Source organism: Oncorhynchus nerka, linkage group LG8 (assembly GCF_034236695.1).
Source record: "Oncorhynchus nerka isolate Pitt River linkage group LG8, Oner_Uvic_2.0, whole genome shotgun sequence".
In the NCBI taxonomy this organism is placed as follows: Eukaryota; Metazoa; Chordata; class Actinopteri; order Salmoniformes; family Salmonidae; genus Oncorhynchus; species Oncorhynchus nerka.
Genome location: NC_088403.1, coordinates 10,628,603 through 10,648,602, shown reverse-complemented (window position 1 = coordinate 10,648,602; position 20,000 = coordinate 10,628,603). Strand labels below are relative to the sequence as shown.

General features: G+C 51.5%; 1 protein-coding gene across 2 annotated transcripts in view; it reads left to right on the top strand.

Annotated features, from left to right (window-relative positions):
- LOC115128115 (adiponectin receptor protein 2-like) overlaps positions 1 to 20,000 on the top strand; it is an 86,013-nt gene that overhangs the window by 56,253 nt on the left and 9,760 nt on the right. For both annotated transcript variants that reach the window (XM_065021315.1, XM_065021316.1), the window contains exons 3-6: positions 6,196 to 6,378; positions 10,300 to 10,471; positions 17,018 to 17,204; positions 17,854 to 18,041. In XM_065021315.1, the coding sequence (XP_064877387.1) occupies positions 6,196 to 6,378; positions 10,300 to 10,471; positions 17,018 to 17,204; positions 17,854 to 18,041 (730 nt within the window). The remainder of the gene's footprint in view (positions 1 to 6,195; positions 6,379 to 10,299; positions 10,472 to 17,017; positions 17,205 to 17,853; positions 18,042 to 20,000) is intronic.

The following is a 20,000-nucleotide window of genomic DNA, read 5'->3' as shown; positions in this document are numbered from 1 at the left end:
CTCTGTTTATATATAGTAGCCTGGAGCCACTGTTCATCTCTCTCTCTGTTTATATATAGTAGCCTGGTGCCACTGTTCATCTCTCTCTCTGTTTATATATAGTAGCCTGGTGCCACTGTTCTTCTCTCTCTCTGTTTATATATAGTAGCCTGGTGCCACTGTTCATCTCTCTCTCTGTTTATAGATAGTAGCCTGGTGCCACTGTTCATCTCTCTCTCTGTTTATATATAGTAGCCTGGTGCCACTGTTCATCTCTCTCTCTGTTTATATATAGTAGCCTGGTGCCACTGTTCTTCTCTCTCTCTGTTTATATATAGTAGCCTGGTGCCACTGTTCATCTCTCTCTCTGTTTATATATAGTAGCCTGGAGCCACTGTTCATCTCTCTCTCTGTTTATATATAGTAGCCTGGTGCCACTGTTCATCTCTCTCTCTGTTTATATATAGTAGCCTGGTGCCACTGTTCATCTCTCTCTCTCTGTTTATATATAGTAGCCTGGTGCCACTGTTCTTCTCTCTCTCTGTTTATATATAGTAGCCTGGTGCCACTGTTCATCTCTCTCTGTTTATATATAGTAGCCTGGTGCCACTGTTCATCTCTCTCTCTGTTTATATATAGTAGCCTGGTGCCACTGTTCATCTCTGTTTATATATAGTAGCCTGGTGCCACTGTTCATCTCTGTTTATATATAGTAGCCTGGTGCCACTGTTCATCTCTCTCTCTGTTTATATATAGTAGCCTGGTGCCACTGTTCATCTCTCTCTCTCTGTTTATATATAGTAGCCTGGTGCCACTGTTCATCTCTCTATCTCTGTTTATATATAGTAGCCTGGTGCCACTGTTCTTCTCTCTCTCTGTTTATATATAGTAGCCTGGTGCCACTGTTCTTCTCTCTCTCTGTTTATATATAGTAGCCTGGTGCCACTGTTCATCTCTCTCTCTGTTTATATATAGTAGCCTGGAGCCACTGTTCATCTCTCTCTCTGTTTATATATAGTAGCCTGGTGCCACTGTTCATCTCTCTCTCTGTTTATAGATAGTAGCCTGGTGCCACTGTTCTTCTCTCTCTCTGTTTATAGATAGTAGCCTGGTGCCACTGTTCATCTCTCTCTGTTTATATATAGTAGCCTGGTGCCACTGTTCATCTCTCTATCTCTGTTTATATATAGTAGCCTGGTGCAACTGTTCATCTCTCTCTCTCTCTGTTTATAGATAGTAGCCTGGTGCCACTGTTCTTCTCTCTCTCTGTTTATATATAGTAGCCTGGTGCCACTGTTCATCTCTCTATCTCTGTTTATATATAGTAGCCTGGTGCAACTGTTCATCTCTCTCTCTCTGTTTATATATAGTAGCCTGGTGCAACTGTTCATCTCTCTCTGTTTATAGATAGTAGCCTGGAGCCACTGTTCATCTCTCTCTGTTTATATATAGTAGCCTGGTGCCACTGTTCATCTCTCTCTGTCTACATAAAGTTAGTGTAGTTTGAGCATCACTGTTCATCTCTATGCTCCTGTTTTCAGATGACTTGGCACCCTGCATCAACCCTCTGGAAGCTTCAGTTGTATGTGAAGAGTGTAAATGGTGAATGGCTACAACTTCTATGTTTAGTGACTATGAATGTTGTGATGTGAAAATAGAATTAACGTTGACAGAAAGCCGTGGGGAGGTTCTGCTGTAGTCAAACTAAATCTATACTGGAGTAGTGTGTGTGGGGGGGTCAGCTGTAGTCTAACTAAATCTATACTGGAGTAGTGTGTGTGTGTGAGACTACATTTATAGTGGTGTATTCTAGTGATGTATGTGTCCTGCTCTCTTCTATCTCTCTATCACTCTCTGACTCCCTTACTTGCACCTTGGCTTAGTAACACTTTCCCATTGAAACTGTTCTCATTCTCGCTTTGAATATTTCTCACCTTCTTACCTCTCCCCTTCTCTCGCTCTCTCTCCTCTCTCTCTCCTCTCTCCTCTCTCTCTCTCTCTCTCTCTCTCTCTCTCTTCTCTCTCTCCTTCTCTCTCTTTCTCTCTTTCTCTCTTTCTCTCTTTCTCTCTCTCCTCTCTCTCCCCTCTCTCTCCCCTCTCTCTCCCCTCTCTCTCTCTCCTCTCTCTCTCCTCTCTTTCTCTCCTCTCTTTCTCTCTTTCTCCTCTCTCTCTCCTCTCTCTCTCTCTCTCTCTCTCTCTCTCTCCTCTCTCTCTTTCTCTTCTTTCTCTCTTTCTCCTCTCTCTCTCTCCTTCTCTCCCTCTGGTTTTATCACTTGGCCAAACCTTTTTTTTGTCACCTGAAATTGTCGTTCTCTCTCTGAGTCTACTAGTGAGTCTCCCTTTCCCTTGTTTCTTTTTAAATGATATGTTGAGCTGTACCATGGGATAGGTGATATGTTGAGCTGTACCATGGGATAGGTGATATGTTGAGCTGTACCATGGGATAGGTGATATGTTGAGCTGTACCATGGGATAGGTGATATGTTGAGCTGTACCATGGGATAGGTGATATGTTGAGCTGTACCATGGGATAGATGATATGTTGAGCTGTACCATGGGATAGGTGATATGTTGTCCCTGCTTTGAGTGTTGAGCTGTACCATGGGATAGGTGATATGTTGAGCTGTACCATGGGATAGATGATATGTTGAGCTGTACCATGGGATAGGTGATATGTTGTCCCTGCTTTGAGTGTTGAGCTGTACCATGGGATAGGTGATATGTTGAGCTGTACCATGGGATAGATGATATGTTGAGCTGTACCATGGGATAGGTGATATGTTGTCCCTGCTTTGAGTGTTGAGCTGTACCATGGGATAGGTGATATGTTGAGCTGTACCATGGGATAGATGATATGTTGAACTGTACTATGGGATAGACCCCTATTGAATATGAATATACAGTATGTATGTGTGGGGACTCTCTTGTTCCCCATCATTACAGGACAGGGTTTTCATGTTGTCCCAGTTCTACTGCAACCTACTTACTATTTATTCAGAACAGACCTTCCCCTACAGTCACTGTGTGTCACAGCGTGCCATCTCCTGGCATTGTTATTCATTCAAGCCTGATGGCGGCGGCAGGGAAGGAGGCCTGGCTAGATAACAGGTCAAGCCTGATGGGGGCAGGGAAGGAGGCCTGGCTAGATAACAGGTCAAGCCTGAAGGCGGCAGGGAAGGAGGCCTGGCTAGATAACAGGTCAAGCCTGATGGAGGCTGGGTTTAAGGCCTGGCTAGATAACAGGTCAAGCCTGATGGAGGCTGGGTTTAAGGCCTGGCTAGATAACAGGTCAAGCCTGATGGCGGCAGGGAAGGAGGCCTGGCTAGATAACAGGTCAAGCCTGATGGAGGCTGGGTTTAAGGCCTGGCTAGATAACAGGTCAAGCCTGATGGAGGCTGGGTTTAAGGCCTGGCTAGATAACAGGTCAAGCCTGATGGAGGCTGGGTTTAAGGCCTGGCTAGATAACAGGTCAAGCCTGATGGCGGCAGGGAAGGAGGCCTGGCTAGATAACAGGTCAAGCCTGATGGCGGTAGGGAAGGAGGCCTGGCTAGATAACAGGTCAAGCCTGATGGCGGCAGGGAAGGAGGCCTGGCTAGAGATAACAGGTCAAGCCTGATGGCGGCAGGGAAGGAGGCCTGGCTAGATAACAGGTCAAGCCTGATGGCGGCAGGGAAGGAGGCCTGGCTAGATAACAGGTCAAGCCTGATGGCGGTAGGGAAGGAGGCCTGGCTAGATAACAGGTCAAGCCTGATGGCGGCAGGGAAGGAGGCCTGGCTAGATAACAGGTCAAGCCTGATGGCGGCAGGGATGAAGCCTGTCTAGATAACAGGTCAAGCCTGATGGTGGTGTGGGATGAGCAGGCCTGCATGGCTAGATAACAGGTCAAGGGCCTGATGGCGTGATGGGAAGACTTTTCCAGGCCTGGCTAGATAACCCCCCCCAGGTCACTGAGCCTGATTGCTTTCTGCCTAACAGGTCAAGCCTGATGGCGGCAGGGAAGGACTGGCCTGGCTAGATAACAGGTCAAGCCTGATTCCTGTTTACGGCACTGGGAAGGAGGCCTGGCTAGATTGGGAGCCTGATGGGGATGGGAAGGAGGCCTGGCTAGAAACCAGGTCAAGCCTGATGGAGGTTGGAAAGGCCTGGCTAGATAGAAGGTTGCCTGATGGCAGGTCAGGGAAGACTGTTTATTAATACAGGCCACCTGTGTGTGTGTGTGTGTGTGTGTGTGAAGCAGGCCTGCATGGTGTGTAAATTGAAGGGGCTGGTGTGTGTGATGATGAATGACTTTTCCATTCTGTCTCTGGTATATTAACCCCCCCCCCCACCTCACTGATTATTGTAATTGCTTTCTGCCTGTGTAGTAGGGAGTGTCTCACACACACACACACACACTGTTGTTCTGACTGGGGGGGTTGTTAATTGACTGAGCCACACTGGGTCTCCTTCCCAACTGGGGACCCTATTCTGTTTGACTGGGGGGGTCTGTTTTTGACCAGGGCCCATAAGGTGCTATTGGGACATGGTTGGGATGGGAGAGTGGCTTAAAACCATACAAAGCATGTCTGGGGTTGGAAAACTCAAAGCAGATAGATCTGTTCCTCTGAGCCGGGGACCAATCAATGGTTTATTCTGACCCGGGGGTGTGTTGTTCCTCTGAGGGAAACTGATATTCAGTTTGACCGGGGGTCTGGGCCCTGACGGGGGAGTCCTGGGGGGTGTGTGTGTTCTGGGGGTCTCCTCTGTTCCGATCTGGGGGGTCTGTTGTTCTGACTGGGGGTCTGTTCTGACTGGGGGGGTCTGTTGTTCTGACTGGGGGGTCTGTTGTTCTGCCTGGGGGTCTGTTGTTCTGACTGGGGGGGTCTGTTGTTCTGACTGGGGGGGGGTCTGTTGTTCTGACTGGGGGGGTCTGGGGGGGTCTGTTCTGACTGGGGGATCTGTTCCTCTGACTGGGGGATCTGTTCCTCTGACTGGGGGATCTGTTCTGACTCTGACCGGGGGGGATCTGTTCCTCTGACCGGGGGATCTGTTCCTCTGACCGGGGGTCTGTTCCTCTGTTCCTCTGACCGGGGGTCTGTTGTCTGACCGGGGGTCTGTTCCTCTGACTGGGGGTCTGTTGTTCTGACTGGGGGGTCTGTTGTTCCGACTGGGGGTCTGTTGTTCGACTGGGGGGTCTGGGGGGTCTGTTGTTCCGACTGGGGGGTCTGTTGTTCTGACTGGGGGGTCTGTTGTTCTGACTGGGGGGTCTGTTGTTCTGACTGGGGGGGGGTCTGTTGTTCTGACTGGGGGATCTGTTCCTCTGACTGGGGGATCTGTCTGTTCCTCTGACCGGGGGGTCTGTTCTCTGACTGGGGGGTCTGTTGTTCTGACTGGGGGTCTGTTGTTCTGACCGGGGATCTGTTGTTCTGACTGGGGGATCTGTTCCTCTGACCGGGGGGTCTGTTCCTCTGACTGGGGGGTCTGTTCCTCTGACAGGGGGGGGGTCTGTTCCTCTGACTGGGGGGGTCTGTTGTTCTGACTGGGGGGTCTGTTGTTCTGACTGGGGGTCTGTTGTTCTGACTGGGGGTCTGTTCCTCCTGACTGGGGGATCTGTTCCTCTGACTGGGGGTCTGTTCCTCTGACTGGGGGGGTCTGTTGTTCTGACCGGGGGGGTCTGTTGTTCTGACTGGGGGTCTGTTGTTCCGACTGGGGGTCTGTTGTTCCGACTGGGGGGGGGGTCTGTTGTTCCGACTGGGGGTCTGTTGTTCCTGGGGGACTCTGGGGGGGTCTGTTGTTCTGACTGGGGGGTCTGTTGTTCCGACTGTGGGGGGTCTGTTGTTCCGACTGGGGGGGTCTGTTGTTCCTGGGGACTGTGGGGGTCTGTTGTTCCGACTGTGGGGGGTCTGTTGTTCCGACTGTGGGGGGGTCTGTTGTTCCGACTGTGGGGGGTCTGTTGTTCCGACTGTGGGGGGTCTGTTGTTCCGACTGTGGGGGGTCTGTTGTTCCGACTGTGGGGGGGGTCTGTTGTTCCGACTGGGGGTCTGTTGTTCTGACTGGGGGTCTGTTGTTCTGACTGGGGGTCTGTTCCTCTGACTGGGGGTCTGTTCCTCTGACTGGGGGATCTGTTCCTCTGACTGGGGGGATCTGTTCCTCTGACTGGGGGGATCTGTTCCGACTGGGGGGGATCTGTTGTTCCGACTGGGGTTCTGTTCTAACGGGGTGTTCTTGTGTTCTCAGAGACCCAATGCGCTGGAGTTGCAGAAAGTGACTGATGGAGAGGAGGAGGAGAGAGATGGAGGGATGGACTCTACCTCTGCAGGGGAGGAGGACTTGAAGACTCCAGACGAGGGCTTCATGGGCATGACGCCTCTACTACAAGCCCACCACGCCATGGAGAAGATGGAGGAGTTTGTTCACAAGGTCAGTCTCTCTCTCTCTCTCACACACACACTGGTCCCCCTAAGTCTCACCTTGGACATACACTACATGACCAAGAGTATGTGGACTAACCAGTACCCCCTCACATTGACTCTGTACCGGTTCCCCCTCACATTGACTCTGTACCGGTTCCCCCTCACATTGACTCTGTACCGGTTCCCCCTCACATTGACTCTGCGCCGGTTCCCCCTCACATTGACTCTGCGCCGGTTCCCCCTGCACATTGACTCTGCGCCGGTTCCCCTCATATTGACCCGGTTCCCCCATATTGACTCTGCGCCGGTTCCCCATCACATTGACTCTGCGGTTCCCCCCATCACATTGACTCTGCGCTGGTTCCCCATCAGTTGCCCGGTTCCCCATCACATTGACTCTGCGCCGGTTCCCCATCACATTGACTCTGCGCCGGTTCCCCTCACATTGACTCTGCGCCGGTTCCCCCCATTGATCACATTGACTCTGCACCGGTTCCCCTCACATTGACTCTGCACCGGTTCCCCCTCACATTGACTCTGCACCGGTTCCCCCTCCACATTGACTCTGCATGGTTCCCCTCCACATTTGTTCGGTTCCCCCTCACATTGACTCTGCACCGGTTCCCCTCACATTGACTCTGCACCGGTTTCACATTGACTCTGCACCGGTTCCCCTCACATTGACTCTGCACCGGTTCCCCCTCACATTGACTCTGCACCGGTTCCCCCTCCACATTGACTCTGCACCGGTTCCCCCTCCACATTGACTCTGCACCGGTTCCCCCTCACATTGACTCTGCACCGGTTCCCCTCACATTGACTCTGCGCCGGTTCCCCTCACATTGACTCTGCGCCGGTTCCCCCATCACATTGACTCTGCGCCGGTTCCCCATCACATTGACTCTGCGCCGGTTCCCCCTCACATTGACTCTGCGCCGGTTCCCCCTCACATTGACTCTGCGCCGGTTCCCCCTCACATTGACTCCCCCCACATTGACTCTGCACACATTGACTCTGCACCCCTCCACATTGACTCTGCACCGGTTCCCCCTCACATTGACTCTGCACCGGTTCCCCCTCACATTGACTCTGCACCGGTTCCCCCTCACATTGACTCTGCACCGGTTCCCCCTCACATTGACTCTGCACCGGTTCCCCCTCACATTGACTCTGCACCGGTTCCCCATCACATTGACTCTGTACAGCCTTTTCTCTGTAAAGTGCACCACTTTTGATGAGGGGGACGTTTATTCAGCCTGTCATTATCACACAGAGGTTTGTTCATCTCTCTCTGTCACCCCAGTGGGTTATGTGGCATGATTGTCATGTTCAGTAGGGAGAAAAAACAACATTTGAAACAGGGAGGTTCTATACATTCACTTATCCTATAGAAGAAATGTATCTGTTGCTAAATGTTTTGCTGTGTGTGTCCGACTGAACACGGCCCTGCAATATGTCCTCTGTGATGCCTAACCTCTAGAACGGAGGCCAACTAGAAATGAACCTACGCTGCTCACAATCCCTCAGTTGATGGAGACAGACATCTAACTTGTGCTGAAATGGCAAACAGCAGGCTTTCAATTACAGAAATAAATCACTTGATGACTCAGAATTAGTCAACAACAACTGTTTCTCTCTGTCTCCTGTGCCCAACCCTATAGGCTCTGGTCTAAAGTAGTGCACTATGTAGGGAATAGGGCCCTGGTCTAAAGTAGTGCACTATATAGGGAATAGGGCTCTGGTCTAAAGTAGTGCACTATATAGGGAATAGGGCTCTGGTCTAAAGTAGTGCACTATATAGAGAATAGGGCTCTGGTCTAAAGTAGTGCACTATATAGGGAATAGGGCTCTGGTCTAAAGTAGTGCAGTATATAGGGAATAGGGCTCTGGTCTAAAGTAGTGCACTATATAGGGAATAGGGCTCTGGTCTAAAGTACTGCACTATATAGGGAATAGGGCTCTGGTCTAAAGTAATGCGCTACATAGGGAATAGGGCTCTGGTCTAAAGTAGTGCAGTACATAGGGAATAGGGCCCTGGTCTAAAGTAGTGCACTACATAGGGAATAGGGCTCTGGTCTAAAGTAGTGCACTACATAGGGAATAGGGCCCTGGTCTAAAGTAATGCGCTACATAGGGAATAGGGCTCTGGTCTAAAGTAGTGCACTACATAGGGAATAGGGCCCTGGTCTAAAGTAGTGCACTACATAGGGAATAGGGTTCTGGTCTAAAGTAGTGCACTACATGGAATAGGGCCCTGGTCTAAAGTAGTGCACTACATAGGGAATAGGGCCCTGGTCTGGAAAGTAGTGCACTACATAGGGAATAGGACCCTGGTCTAAAGTAGTGCACTACATAGGAATAGGGCCCTGGTCCAAAGTAGTGCACTACACAGGAATAGGGCCCTGGTCTAAAGGCCTCCCTAACATAGGGAATAGGGCTCTGGTCCAAAGGCCTCCCTAACACAGATAGGGAATAGACTCTGGTCCAAAGAGTGCCCTAACATAGGAATAGGGACTACTGTTCCATAGGGAACAGGCCTGGTCTAAAGTAGTGATATTACATAGGGAATAGTTCCTCTGGTCTAAAGTAATGCATTACATAGGGACTACTGGTCCACAGGCCTCCCTAACACAGATATTCACTAGACTACTAGGGAATAGGGCCTGGTCTAAAGTATATTACATAGGGAATAGGGCCCTGGTCTAAAGTATGCACTACATAGGGAATAGGGGTCTGGTCTAAAGTGATGCACTACATAGGGAATAGGGCCCTGGTCCAAAGTAGTGCACTACATAGGGAATAGGGCCCTGTTCCAAAGTAGCCTGCACTAACACAGGGAATAGTGACTACTGGTCCAAAGTAGTGCACAACATAGGGAATAGGTTCCACTGGCCTCTAAAGTAGTGCATTACATAGAATAGGGGTCCACTGGCCTCTAAAGAGTGCATTACATAGGGAATACTGTTCCACAGGCCTCCCTAACACAGGGAACTGTTCCACAGGCCTCCCTAACACAGGAGACTACTGTTCCACAGGCCTCCCTAAAGTAGTACTACATAGAATAGTGCTCTGGTCCACAGGTGCACAACATAGGAAATAGGGCCCTGAGATAAAGTAGACTACTAGGGAATAGGGGTCTGGTACACAGATACAACATAGGGAATAGGTTCCCTGGCCTCTAACAGAGTATTACATAGGGAATAGGGCCCTGTTCCACAGGCCTCCCTACATAGGGAATAGGGTTCCATTAAGGACCTGTGTGTTCCTTCTCTCCTCTAACACTGTACACACAGATATTACATAGGGAGGTCTGTGGAACAGTAGTCTAACACAGATATTATATAGACTACTGTTCCACGGCCTCCCCAACACAAATATTACATAGACTACTGTTCCACAGGCCTCCCTAACACAGATATTCCATAGACTACTGTTCCACAGGCCTCCCTAACACAGATATTCCATAGACTACTGTTCCACAGGCCTCCCTAACAACAGATATTACATAGACTACTGTTCCACAGGCCTCCCTAACACAGATATTACATAGACTACTGTTCCACAGGCCTCCCTAACACAGATATTACATAGACTACTGTTCCACAGGCCTCCCTAACACAGATATTACATAGACTACTGTTCCACAGGCCTCCCTAACACAGATATTACATGGAGGCCTGTGGAACAGTAGCCTCCCTAACATCAGAGATTGTTAGGACTACTGTTCCACAGGCCTCTAACACAGAGATTATCCGGGTGTCCATTCACCCTGAACATCAAATGGAAATGAGAGAGAAACACACGAAAGAGAACACTCTTTTTATTCCCCTCAGTTGTGTCATTTTATTCGTAACTCAAGTTCAATCCCGCGTCGGAGGAAAACCTAACGAAGTGCTTTTCCGCGCCTCTCCCTGTGTCTTCTCCCCAGGTGTGGGAAGGCCGGTGGCGAGTCATTCCTCATGACGTGCTGCCTGAGTGGCTGAAGGATAACGAGTATCTCCGCCACGGGCACCGGCCGCCCATGCCCTCCTTCAGGGCCTGCTTCAAGAGCATCTTCAGGATCCACACTGAGACTGGCAACATCTGGACTCACCTGCTCGGTAAGAGAGTGGTGGTGGGGGGGCACAATCACTGACACACACCAAGCTAGTCACCTGCTGGGTAAGAGAGTGGTGGTGGGGGGGGACACAATCACTGACAAACACCAAGCTAGTCACCTGCTGGGTAAGAGAGTGGTGGTGGGGGGGGGACACAATCACTGACACACACAAAGCTAGTCACCTGCTGGGTAAGAGAGTGGTGGTGGGGGGGGCACAATCACTGACACACACCAAGCTAGTCACCTGCTGGGTAAGAGAGTGGTGGTGGTGGGGGACACAATCACTGACACACACCAAGCTAGTCACCTGCTGGGTAAGAGAGTGGTGGGGGTGGGGGGGGGGACACAATCACTGACACACACCAAGCTAGTCACCTGCTGGGTAAGAGAGTGGTGGTGGTGGGGGGGGACACAATCACTGACAAACACCAAGCTAGCCACCTGCTGGGTAAGAGAGTGGTGGTGGGGGGACACAATCACTGACACACACCAAGCTAGTCACCTGCTGGGTAAGAGAGTGGTGGGGGGGTGGGGGGGGACACAATCACTGACACACACCAAGCTAGTCACCTGCTGGGTAAGAGAGTGGTGGTGGGGGGGGGACACAATCACTGACACACACCAAGCTAGTCACCTGCTGGGTAAGAGAGTGGTGGGGGGGGGGGGACACAATCACTGACACACACCAAGCTAGTCACCTGCTGGGTAAGAGAGTGGTGGGGGGGGGGGACACAATCACTGACACACACCAAGCTAGTCACCTGCTGGGTAAGAGAGTGGTGGGGGTGGGGGGACACAATCACTGACACACACCAAGCTAGTCACCTGCTGGGTAAGAGAGTGGTGGTGGGGGGGACACAATCACTGACACACACCAAGCTAGTCACCTGCTGGGTAAAGAGTGGTGGGGGTGGGGGGGACACAATCACTGACACACACCAAGCTAGTCACCTGCTGGGTAAGAGAGTGGGGGGGACACAATCACTGACACACACCAAGCTAGTCACCTGCTTTAAGAAGTGGGGGGGACACATATCACTGACAAACACCAAGCTAGTCACCTGCTGGGTCATTTGAGTGGTGGTGGGGGGGACACAATCACTTGACACACAGCAAGCTAGTCACCTGCTGACTTAACAGAGTGGTAAATGGGGGATCACAATCACCCTTGAAACACACACCAATTAGTCACCTGCTGGGTCCAAGACAAGTGGTGGTCACACTACACTGAAACCCACAGCAAGTCAGATCACACATCCTGAACACACAAATAGTCACCTGCTGGGTAAGAAACCCACAGTGGGGGGATCACACAATCACTTGACACACCCACAGCTAGTCACCTGCTGGGAAACCCAGTGGTGGTGGGGGGACACACAATCACTGACACACACCAAGCTAGTCACCTGCTGGGTAAGAGAGTGGTGGGGGTGGGGGGGGACACAATCACACACCAAGCTAGTCACCTGCTGGGAAAGACAGTGGTGGGGGTGGGGGGGACACAATCACTGACACACACCAAGCTAGTCACCTGCTGGGTCAAGAGAGTGGTGGTGGGGGGAAACCCACAATCACTGACACACACCAAGCTAGTCACCTGCTGGGAAACCCACAGTGGTGGTGGGGGGGATCACACTCACCCTGAAACCCACAACTAACCTGCTGGGTCACAGAGAGTGGTGGGGGTGGGGGGGGACACATCAATGACACACACCAAGCTAGTCACCTGCTGGGTAAGAGAGTGGTGGTGGGGGGGGACACAATCACTGACACACACAAGCCAGTCAGCAAATGGGGGTGGGGGGACAAACAATCACACTAGTCACCTGCTTAGAAACCCAGAGTGGTGGGGGTTAGGGGACACAATCACTGACACACACCAAGCTAGTCACCTGCTGGGTAACCCACAGTGGTGGTGGGGGGACACAATCACTGACACACACCAAGCTAGTCACCTGCTGGGTAAGAGAGTGGTGGGGGTGGGGGGGACACAATCACACACCAAGCTAGTAACCTGCTGGGTAAGAGAGTGGTGGGGGTGGGGGGGGACACAATCACTGACACACACCAAGCTAGTCACCTGCTGGGTTAAGAGAGTGGTGGTGGGGGGACACACAATCACTGACACACACCAAGAGTCACCTGCTGGGTCTGGGGTGGGGGGACCAATCACTGACACACACCAAGTCCCTAGTCACCTGCTGGGTGAAGAAGAGTGGGGTACACACAAATCACACACACACCAAGCTAGTGACCTGCTCCAGAGAGAGTGGGGGACACAATCACTTAAACAAGGACTAGTCACCTGCTGGGTAAGAGAGTGGAGAACTGGGGGGGGGGACACAATCACTGACCCACCAAGCTAGTCACCTGCTGGGTAAGAGAGTTGGGGTGGGGGGGACCCACTGACACACACCAAGCTAGTCACCTGCTGGGTAAGAGAGTGGTCAGGGGGGACGACACAATCACTGACACACACCAAGCTAGCATTTTAAATTGAAATATATTTTTAAAATAAAGCTAGTAAATGAATGTCATTTGATGGTGACATTTACTTTGGTTTGAGTGACTTAACAGCTAAATAGATCACACTACACCCTTAGAAACCCACAACAAATAAGATCACACTACACCCTTAGAAACCCACAACAAATAAGATCACACTACACCCTTAGAAACCCACAACAAATAAGATCACACTACACCCTTAGAAACCCACAGCTAATTAGATCACACTACACCCTTAGAAACCCACAGCTAATTAGATCACACTACACCCTTAGAAACCCACAGCTAATTAGATCACAGGGTTAGAAACCCATTTTTAGGTTGGGTTAGGGTGACACAGCTGAGCCAGACACAGAGGATAAAACAGTGTTTAATACTATGTTGTCTCTTAATAGAGTAGCATGGTTAATCTGCCATGTTGTAACGTCCTGCCCTAATCACTAGTAATGGTGTTAACGTTCCCCGCTCTCTGCTTGAGCACTCTGCTGCTTCCATCCTGACGGGTTTAAGACGCTACACACACACACACACACACACACACACACACCACACAGAGAGTCAGACTAAGGACCAACCAATACACAGACTAACATGAGGTCCCTGCTCACACGTGCAGAAATGATAGAATAATATGGGAGCACAGGGCAAACCACACACACACACTCTCTTCCGCTCCAGAGCAGATGCGTTGGGCATTAAATAAGGACAGGACCTCTGAGTAAACGGAGAACTGAGTATTCAAATAAGACCCATTTAGCTGGGTTAGGGTTGGACCCATTTTTAGATTGGGTTAGGGTTGGACCCATTTTTAGATTGGGTTAGGGTTGGACCCATTTTTAGATTGGGTTAGGGTTGGACCCATTTTTAGATTGGGTTAGGGTTGGACCCATTTTTAGATTGGGTTAGGGTTGGACCCATTTTTAGATTGGGTTAGGGTTGGACCCATTTTAGATTGGGTTAGGGTTGGACCCATTTTAGATTGGGTTAGGGTTGGACCCATTTTTGTTAGACTCCAGGGGTCATTAGGGTTAAATACCCATTTTAGAGAGAGGGTTAGGTCTGGACCCATTTTAGATTGGGTTAGGGTTGGACCCATTTTAGATTGGGTTAGGGTTGGACCCATTTTAGATTGGGTTAACCCATTTTAGATTGGGTTAGGGTTGGACCCATTTTAGATTGGGTTGGACCCATTTTAGATTGGGTTGGACCCATTTTAGATTGGGTTGGACCCATTTTAGATTGGGTTGGACCCATTTTAGATTGGGTTGGACCCATTTTAGATTGGGTTGGACCCATTTTAGATAGGGTTGGACCCATTTTAGATAGGGTTAGGGTTGGAACCATTTAGCTGGGTTAGGGTTGGAACCATTTAGCTGGCAGCCCTCCATAGCTTTGTCCTGGTGAGCATCCAACAGAACAAAGAACACACACAACAATAACCTATTAAACATGGCATTGTAGCTAGGGGTCAGGAGTCTCTGCCTGACCTTGGGATTTTACCAGGCCTCTTTAGGCCTAGAACGTTCTTGGACCCAGAGTTTTTCCCTGGTTATGTTAGTCAGGAAAAACTCCAGGTCTGAGTCATTAGATAGTAAATATAAACAGATATGAGGAAGAGAGAGAGACAGTCATCTGAAAGCAGGGAGATGAGACTGCATGACAGTCACATTAGTCAGGAAAAACTCCAGCCCCCAATCACAATAACAATGGAACCACAGACGGATGTAGAAACCGTAGTACAACAGTTGTCTGAAAGCAGAAAGAAGCCCACTGTCCTTTTGAGAATGGGGACAGGAGGTTGTGGTGTTATGACAGGGTCTACCCAACTGAGGTCTGACGGGGTCTACCCAACTGAGGTCTGACGGGGCCTACGTACCCACTGAGGTCTGACGGGGCCTACGTACCCACTGAGGTCTGACGGGGCCTACGTACCCACTGAGGTCTGACGGGGCCTACGTACCCACTGAGGTCTGACGGGGCCTACGTACCCACTGAGGTCTGACGGGGCCTACGTACCCACTGAGGTCTGACGGGGCCTACGGTACCCACTGAGGTCTGACGGGGCCTACGGTACCCACTGAGGTCTGACGGGGCCTACGGTACCCACTGAGGTCTGACGGGCCTACGGTACCCACTGAGGTCTGACGGGCCTACGTACCCACTGAGGTCTGACGGGGCCTACGTACCCACTGAGGTCTGACGGGGCCTACGGTACCCACTGAGGTCTGACGGGGCCTACGGTACCCACTGAGGTCTGACGGGGCCTACGGTACCCACTGAGGTCTGACGGGAGGTCTGACGGGGCCTACGGTACCCACTGAGGTCTGACGGGGCCTACGTACCCACTGAGGTCTGACGGGGCCTACGTACCCACTGAGGTCTGACGGGGCCTACGTACCCACTGAGGTCTGACGGGGCCTACGGTACCCACTGAGGTCTGACGGGGCCTACGGTACCCACTGAGGTCTGACGGGGCCTACGGTACCCACTGAGGTCTGACGGGGCCTACGGTACCCACTGAGGTCTGACGGGGCCTACGGTACCCACTGAGGTCTGACGGGGCCTACGGTACCCACTGAGGTCTGACGGGGCCTACGGTACCCACTGAGGTCTGACGGGGCCTACGTACCCACTGAGGTCAGTGTGGCTGGCAGAGGGAAGTAACTCACTGTATTTATCTCATCTGGTGAATCTGTTGCGTAGTGTGACTCAGATTACTGACTCAACCCCCCCCCCCCCCGGGGAATAACCTTTTGGTTTTGGCTCTAGCACTACACAGCTGATTCAAATTATCAAAGTTTGATGTGTTGTTTATTTCAATCAGCTGTGTGATGCTGGTTAAACACCAAAACATGCCCCAGGACCTGGTTTGAGAAACCCTGGACTAGAGGACACAGGCCCCCCCTCTGGCTGGTAGAGGACAAGTAGAGGACACACCCATATTGTTACTCAGCCTGACTGAATCGAGGGGGGGCACCCATCACACCTCATGTTCACACAAACAAAGTGCGTTCTCTACCCACCACTACCACCTAGTGTTCACTTTTAGTATCACAACTCAGGATCGTTTAGTCTTCCCACAGTCACTGACAAGCGAGACTACAAATTAGAATATAAATCATTAGCATGAATTCTCTGACCAAATACAATGGCTAAAAATGATTAATTGCACTAAAAACCTACCCTAAATCTAGGGCTTCACTGCAGTATGTGTAAGATCAAGGCCACTATTTACCTGGAGATGGGGTAGACATGTTTTTATAAATCTATAGTATCTGTGACAAAACTCAGTAAAGTTGAGCTCACTAGGATTCAGTATGTATACAACTGATATATCAGACTGACTCTCTCTCTCCCCTTCTCTCCTCCCTCCATCTCTCTCCCCCTCCCATCTCATCTCTCTCCCCCTCCCATCTCATCTCTCTCCCCTCCCATCTCATCTCTCCCCTCCCATCTCATCTCTCTCCCCCTCCCATCTCATCTCTCTCCCCTTCCCTCCCTCCATCTCTCTCCCCTTCCCTCCCTCCATCTCTCTCCCCTTCCCTCCCTCCATCTCTCTCCCCTTCCCTCCCATCTCATCTCTCTCCCCTTCCCTCCCATCTCATCTCTCTCCCCTTCCCTCCCTCCCTCTCTCTCCCCTCCCTCCCCTCCCTCCATCCCTCTCTCTCCTTCCCTCCCTCTCCTCCCTCTCCCCCCTCCCTCCCTCCATCTCTCCCCTCCCTCCTCCCTCCATCTCTCTCCCCCTTCCCTCCCTCCCTCTCTCTCCCCTTCCCTCCCTCCCTCCCCTCTCTCCCTTCCCCTCCTCCATCTCTCTCCCCTTCCATCTCCCTCCCCTTCCCTCTCTCCCCTTCCCTCCCTCCCTCTCTCTCCCCTCCCCTCCCTCCATCTCTCTCCCTCCCCTCTCTCCCCTCCCCTCCCTCCCTCTCTCTCCCCTTCCCTCTCTCCATCTCTCTCCCCTTCCCTCCCTCCATCTCTCCCCCTCTCTCTCATCTCCCTCTCCCCTCCCCTCCCTCCCTCCATCTCTCTCTCCTTCCTCCAGGCTGTCTGTTCTTCCTGTGCCTGGGCATCATGTATATGTTTCGTTCCAACATGTACTTTGCGGCCCCGTTCCAGGAGAAGATAGTGATTGGTATCTTCTTCATTGGGGCCATCCTGTGTCTGTCCTTCTCCTGGCTCTTCCACACCGTCTACTGCCACTCTGAGGGCGTCTCTCGTGTCTTCTCCAAGTAAGACCATGGTTACGTTTGCCTTTCGTGCACCTGACTCCTGACTGCACCACACGTGTTGATAGCAGAACCAGTGCCAAATACTTGATTTGGGGGGTAGACTTGATTTTGTCTTGAATTTGCACTTTTGGGACTATTCCGTTGGTTGAAGCAGTTGATGGAACAGATGTTTAGTCATTGGTCTAACCTTTGGTCTCTCTCTGTCTGTCTCTTTCTGTCTCTCTCTTTCTGTGTCTCTTTCTGTGTCTCTTTCTGTGTCTCTTTCTGTGTCTCTTTCTCTCTCTCTCTCTCTCTGTCTCTGTCTGTCTCTCTCTCTTGATTTGATTTTGTCTCTCTCTCTCTGTCTCTCTCTCTCTCTCTCTCTCTCTCTCTCTCTCTCTCTCTTTCTCTGTCTGTCTCTCTCTGTCTCTGTCTGTCTCTGTCTCTCTCTGTCTCTGTCTCTCTCGCTCTGTCTCTCTCGCTCTGTCTCTCTCGCTCTGTCTCTCTCGCTCTCTGTGTGTCAATAAAACAAAATATATACATTTCAAATTGCTTTATTGGCATGACGTCACAATGTAATGTTCCCTAAGCGTTACTTTGGAAAAGGAATGATTGATTAACACTTAGTTTCTCTGATCCAGATCATTCATCTCTCTGTCTCTCTCTCCAGACTGGACTACTCTGGCATAGCCTTCCTGATCATGGGCTCCTTTGTTCCATGGCTCTACTACTCGTTCTACTGCTCTCCCAACCCCAGGTTAATCTACCTGGTAGTAGTCTGTATACTAGGAGTGTCTGCCATCATCGTCTCCCAGTGTGACTTCTTCGCTAAGCCACAGTACCGCGGCGTCAGAGCAGGTCAGTCACTGGGTCTATGTGTCCTTTTTGTTTTGGAATCCAAACTGTGTGAATGAATGTTTTCTCAGATCCTTTCAGTTTCATCTATGTTTCCATCTTGGTTTTGTGTATCGGTCTCTTCTCCGTCTCTACTCCCCTGCCCAAAGTATACTATTAACATAGCTAGCTGTAGCTCTGGTGAATTCCCCACCTCTCTCTCTCCCTCCTCCCTCTCTTAGTCTCCTGCTGGGTCTCCTGCCAGTAGAGGGCCCAGCAGGGCCTCACTAGGCCCTAAAATAATGAGCCAAGACTGGGATCTCCTCCCTCTTGCTCCTCCTCATCTCCCTTCCACGTGCCAGGCTGCCCTCAAGCTGGCTGTCTTTCCTCCTCCCTCCCTGCCCTCCTCCCTCTCTTCCTCCCCTCCCCCACACAGACACACAGACCCTCTCCCTCTCTTCCTCCCTCCCCCACACAGACACACAGACCCTCTCCCTCTCTTCTTCCCCTCCTCCTACACAGACCCTCTCCCTCTTCTTCCCCTCCTCCCACACAGACCCTCTCCCTCTCTTCTTCCCCTCCTCCCACACAGACCCTCTCCCTCTCTTCCTCCCCTCCTCCCACACAGACCCTCTCCCTCTCTTCCTCCCCTCCTCCCACACAGACCCTCTCCCTCTCTTCCTCCCCTCCTCCCACACAGACCCTCTCCCTCTCTTCCTCCCCTCCTCCCACACAGACCCTCTCCCTCTCTTCCTCCCCTCCTCCCACACAGACCCTCTCCCTCTCTTCCTCCCCTCCTCCCACACAGACCCTCTCCCTCTCTTCCTCCCCTCCTCCCACACAGACCCTCTCCCTCTCTTCCTCCCCTCCTCCCACACAGACCCTCTCCCTCTCTTCCTCCCCTCCTCCCACACAGACCCTCTCCCTCTCTTCCTCCCTCCTCCCACACAGACCCTCTCCCTCTCTTCCTCCCCTCCTCCCACACAGACCCTCTCCCTCTCTTCCTCCCCTCCTCCCACACAGACCCTCTCCCTCTCTTCCTCCCCTCCTCCCACACAGACCCTCTCCCTCTCTTCCTCCCCTCCTCCCCACAGACCCTCTCCCTCTCTTCCTCCCCTCCTCCCACACAGACCCTCTCCCTCTCTTCCTCCCCTCCTCCCACACAGACCCTCTCCCTCCTCCCTCTCTTCCTCCCCTCCCCTCCCCCACACAGACCCTCTCCCTCCTCCCTCTCTTCCTCCCCTCCCCTCCCCCACACAGACCCTCTCCCTCTCTTCTTCCCCTCCCCCCACACAGACCCTCTTCCTCTCTTCCTCCCCTCCTCCCACACAGACACACAGACCTTCTCCCTCCTCTGTGTGTTTTATGGAGCCCGTTAAACTGGTGCTCATCAGTCCTCTGTGACGTTTATGGGGTCGTTAGGCCTGGTGCCAGACCCAGGGACCCAGTGTCTGTTAAGACGAGGTGGCTGCCAGGCAGGGTAGGACAGGAGGGTCATTCCATCTATCTCTCTCTTCCTCTATCTCTCCATCTCTCTCTCTCTATTCCTCTCCCTCCATCTCTCTATCTCTCTATTCCTCTATCTCTCTTTCCTCTATTCCTCTAGTTCTCTATTCTCTATTCCTCTATCTCTCTATTCCTCTTGTCTCTATTCCTCTATCTCTCTATTCCTCTTCCTCTCTATTCCTCTATCTCTCTATTCCTCTTCAGTTTTCTGTCTCCATCTCTCTTCCTCATCTCCTCTTCCTCAATCTCTCCATCTCTCTCTCTCTCTTCCTCAATCTCTCCATCTCTCTCTCTCTCTTCCTCAATCTCTCCATCTCTCTCTCTCTCTTCCTCAATCTCTCCATCTCTCTCTCTCTCTTCCTCAATCTCTCCATCTCTCTCTTCCTCAATCTCTCCATCTCTCTCTTCCTCAATCTCTCCATCTCTCTCTCTCTCTTCCTCAATCTCTCCATCTCTCTCTTCCTCAATCTCTCCATC